Below are 3772 nucleotides of genomic sequence, written 5' to 3'. Positions count from 1 at the left end.
ATGGATTTATCAATATCCTATAGAAGTTTGGAAAAGATTGCTACATTAAGTCCAAGATTTTTGGCATAATTCTAAAGCTAATTTTTTATTTGGAATTTCAGCTTAAATTTTGAACAAATATGTACTTACATACGTATATTTTATAGATTAAAATCTTATTTAATTCATTGTTTGTTTACAGGTCAAAAGTATCACGAGATACACTCTACGAGTCGGTTAATGGAGTTTTGGAGTTCTCGCTAAAAAAGAAGCGTGGCTTCTTGGAGACTGTGGAATTGCAAATTGGTCTCAAAAACTACGATCCCCAAAAGGATAAGCGTTTCTCCGGAACTGTGAAGTACGTGGGTGAGCACCTAAGTTGAAGAGCAATGTGCATTAGGAATGATTTCTTAATGCATATAGTTTGAGACTCAGGTAGTCAAATGATTTTTGACGGACCTTCACTCAGGGTCTTAAAATCAAACTGAGTAGGTCTATCATTGACCGCTTTCTAGTTCTTAAGATAGATGAAAAGCACGATCTATCGTGTAAGTCCCCACCTTAAATATAGTTATTTCAAGTGAATGAAATGATGTTTAAATATTTATTGCATGTATTACCTGAAAGCTATGAGCCTTTTGGTTACTATGTAGATAAAAATCGACTGATTGTGAAATGAAATTTTTTTTCTAAGATTGTGCCATTTGTGCCTTATTAATTATTGTATTGTTTCGTAGGTTGAAGCACATCCCTCGCCCCAAAATGAAGGTGTGTGTTCTCGGCGACCAACAGCATTGCGACGAGGCTAAAGCTAATGGAGTGGAATGCATGGATGCTGAAGCTCTTAAGAAATTGAACAAAAACAAGAAGTTGGTGAAGAAACTAGCAAAGTCGTACGATGCTTTCTTGGCTTCAGAATCGCTGATCAAACAAATCCCACGTCTTTTGGGTCCAGGTTTGAACAAGGCAGGCAAATTCCCTGGTCTTTTGTCTCATACTGAATCTATGATGGCCAAAATCGAAGAAGTTAAGTCAACCATCAAGTTCCAAATGAAGAAGGTGTTATGCCTGTCTGTTGCTGTAGGCCACGTTAACATGAAGCCTGATGAGCTAGTGCAGAACATCCACTTGTCTATAAATTTCTTGGTATCTCTTTTAAAGAAGAACTGGCAAAATGTGCGTTCATTGCACATTAAATCTTCTATGGGACCACCACAACGCTTATACTAAAAAGTAAAATCGACTTTGTTTGCATATTTTTTGGTAATAAATATATGTATTTGGACTTAGTATCTATCATTAATATTACAATTCTGCTGCTTATTGGCATTGTTGAAAAATAGGGTGCGTTCAGAAATGCATAATTATAGATTAGAAATAAATACGTCTGATGCTTTGATTGATGCACTTCTAAACACACCCATACTTTGTCGAATGTTGCCCACTTGATTAAAATTAATTTCAGTCAATTGGTAAATACTACATTTCTGTTGAGCTTATGGTGCGACCTAGGAATTCGCGTACTTCAGCAGCGCCATCTGCCTCCCATGAGTAGGATCTTCCTTGGAGTACATTTAACACTGGCTTAAAGCGAGTGCTCATTGTAAATTTAGTGCTTTCTAGATTCATCCATTTCGCCCATTCTTTTTCAAATGGTTCTTCGTTCTCTTCTAGGACATTATGTAGTACACAACAGGCTAGAGCAATTTTGTCAATTGTGCGAGAATTAAGGTCATAGTTCCATTTTAAAATGCGCCACCGGGCAAATAATCGTTGCAAAGCCTTATCTCTGAAAACAAACAAGTTGTCCACTGCTTCATTGAAGTCAAATTCGTGTGGCACTGCCGGTTCTTGGTACTTATGCATGAGCCATTTCCGGAGTGGATAGTAAGTATCTGGCGTCACAACAAAACGTGAAACCCTTTTTTCACTAATTAACTTTGGCGGAAGCTAAGTAAATTTAATTGATTTCAATCATTTGATCATTACATGTATAACATTAAACGCAATTATGCAAAACATCAGTCTTATTTCTAAATCATGATACGAATATGGTAATGTTCCATGTTCGGTTTATATATCGCCGACGATCTTTAAAAGTGACACAACTCAATATTACACGTTTGTCGGAAATGCGAAAAACTATTGCTTAGCACATGATAACCATATGGGCAAAGGAAACTTTACCCTTGGGTTTTTTCAATGAATTCTAACAAAAATTTGCTCACGCTTTGGCTGAAAGGTAAACAAAAGCTCCGTTGTTATTGTTGTAGCGGCATTACTAAGCCCTGCTTATGCGGTTAATCCTTCAATCATTGTCGTCAAGCTCAACTGACGGTAGGCCCAGGAAATGGGCAGTTTCAACAGAGTCGGACCAAAGGGAGAGGGGCGTTGGTTTACTAGTATTGGGGTCGGGTCTGGACATGTAGCTGTTGAGGCCGCTACAGTATCCAGACCGTAACTGGGCCAGGGTAAGGCGAAGCTCCGTTTCTGCTACAGGTGGTGATTGGGTTCCGATCACGATATTCATAGGCCGAGAGTCGTCGTAATTGGTGACAGACTCCCTATGAAGGGCTGTTTCGGCGTGCTCTGTGTACATTTTTAACGAATAATTTCAAAAATGCCAAATTTTTAATTGTATCACTTTTGAAAATCGTTTGCGATAAATACCGATTTTTATTAAAGTTGCGCAATTGGTATGCTTTATTCTCTTGTGCTTTAGAAATACATGACTTGAGTTTTGCAGTAATGCTGTTACGAATACAGCCAAATGTGTGAAGAATTTTCCACTTTATATTCATACTTACATTTGAAATCTCGTTTGTTTCTTCTAGGAATAGACTTGGCTGATTTGAATCAAATTTTACTTTACGAAAACTGTAAAAATCACATTAGGCAGGATAAAGAAGGAATAAACCAGAAGAACTTACCATAATTTATTATCGATCAGCATCTGCATTATAATTGTGGAGTTTGCTGGCTCGTTTGAATTGCTGTTTAGTTTCACCGATTTGGTCGTCAATTCACATATACCCAACACTCCTATGACCACTGGTGGCATATTGGAGGCATTATAAAACGCATTGCCGATTGCATCATATTCTTCTTCAGTGCTTGGCATGGTTAAAAATTGTTTACCCCATTTTTTTAAAATAGCTTCGGCAAACAATTTCATGAATTTGTAGATGGTTTGGCGGCTTGTGATCTGAAACATACGTGCTATTTCACCGTAATTATTACCAGTTGCAAAAGCGTACAAGCCCATCGCGATTTGTTGTTCATGAGATGCAAGCTTGTGGAAAGGCGAAGTTTGCCCCGAAGGCTGCATGACTTCTTTTAATTGATCACATATCCATTCGAACGATGATTTTCGCATACGAAAATTTGATATACAGTCCTCCTCACTTTTGATTCCCATAACATCTTCGTAAAATTTACGCATATAGACGGGCGCGACAGGCTCTTCAGTTAATAAAAGAGCTTTAGGCAATTCCTTTCTTAATTGAATACTACCTAGTTTCGGAATAGGAATAAGCTCTAAAAAACTAGTCTCTAATTCCAAGATGTGCTGCATGAAAAATGATCGCAGTAATGCTTGCCGGCGTTGTAATCTTTGCTGCCAACGTCGACGGTTAATCAGGATGGAGCGTTTGAAATTCATTAAATGATTTCTATATATTTCCAAAAGTTTTCTACGTGCTTTTAGATTATTCTCATGAGCAAATTTTATTGCCAAAGACTGAAATTGAGATGAATGAGGCATAATTGAATCATGGCTGTTGTTTACTATTCC

The 3772-nt window shown here is 37.6% G+C and overlaps 2 protein-coding genes across 2 annotated transcripts; one reads left to right on the top strand and one right to left on the bottom strand.

The window, feature by feature from the left end:
- Positions 1–181: 181 nt before the first annotated feature.
- On the top strand, positions 182–1269 carry LOC118739697 (60S ribosomal protein L10a-2; the record flags this gene model as incomplete). Its single annotated transcript, XM_036471190.1, is given in 2 exon segments — positions 182–337; positions 717–1269. Coding segments are annotated over 2 exon segments (649 nt in total), but the record flags the coding sequence as incomplete, so codon positions are not given.
- LOC118739696 (protein ANTAGONIST OF LIKE HETEROCHROMATIN PROTEIN 1) lies at positions 1055–3772 on the bottom strand (the record flags this gene model as incomplete). Its single annotated transcript, XM_036471189.1, is given in 3 exon segments — positions 1055–1929; positions 2787–2856; positions 2910–3772. Coding segments are annotated over 3 exon segments (1404 nt in total), but the record flags the coding sequence as incomplete, so codon positions are not given.

The sequence above is a fragment of the Rhagoletis pomonella genome, unplaced genomic scaffold (genome assembly GCF_013731165.1).
Source record: "Rhagoletis pomonella isolate Grant_MI unplaced genomic scaffold, Rhpom_1.0 Rhpom_scaffold_00005, whole genome shotgun sequence".
Taxonomy (NCBI): Eukaryota; Metazoa; Arthropoda; class Insecta; order Diptera; family Tephritidae; genus Rhagoletis; species Rhagoletis pomonella.
This window is presented reverse-complemented; position numbering and strand designations above follow the sequence as displayed.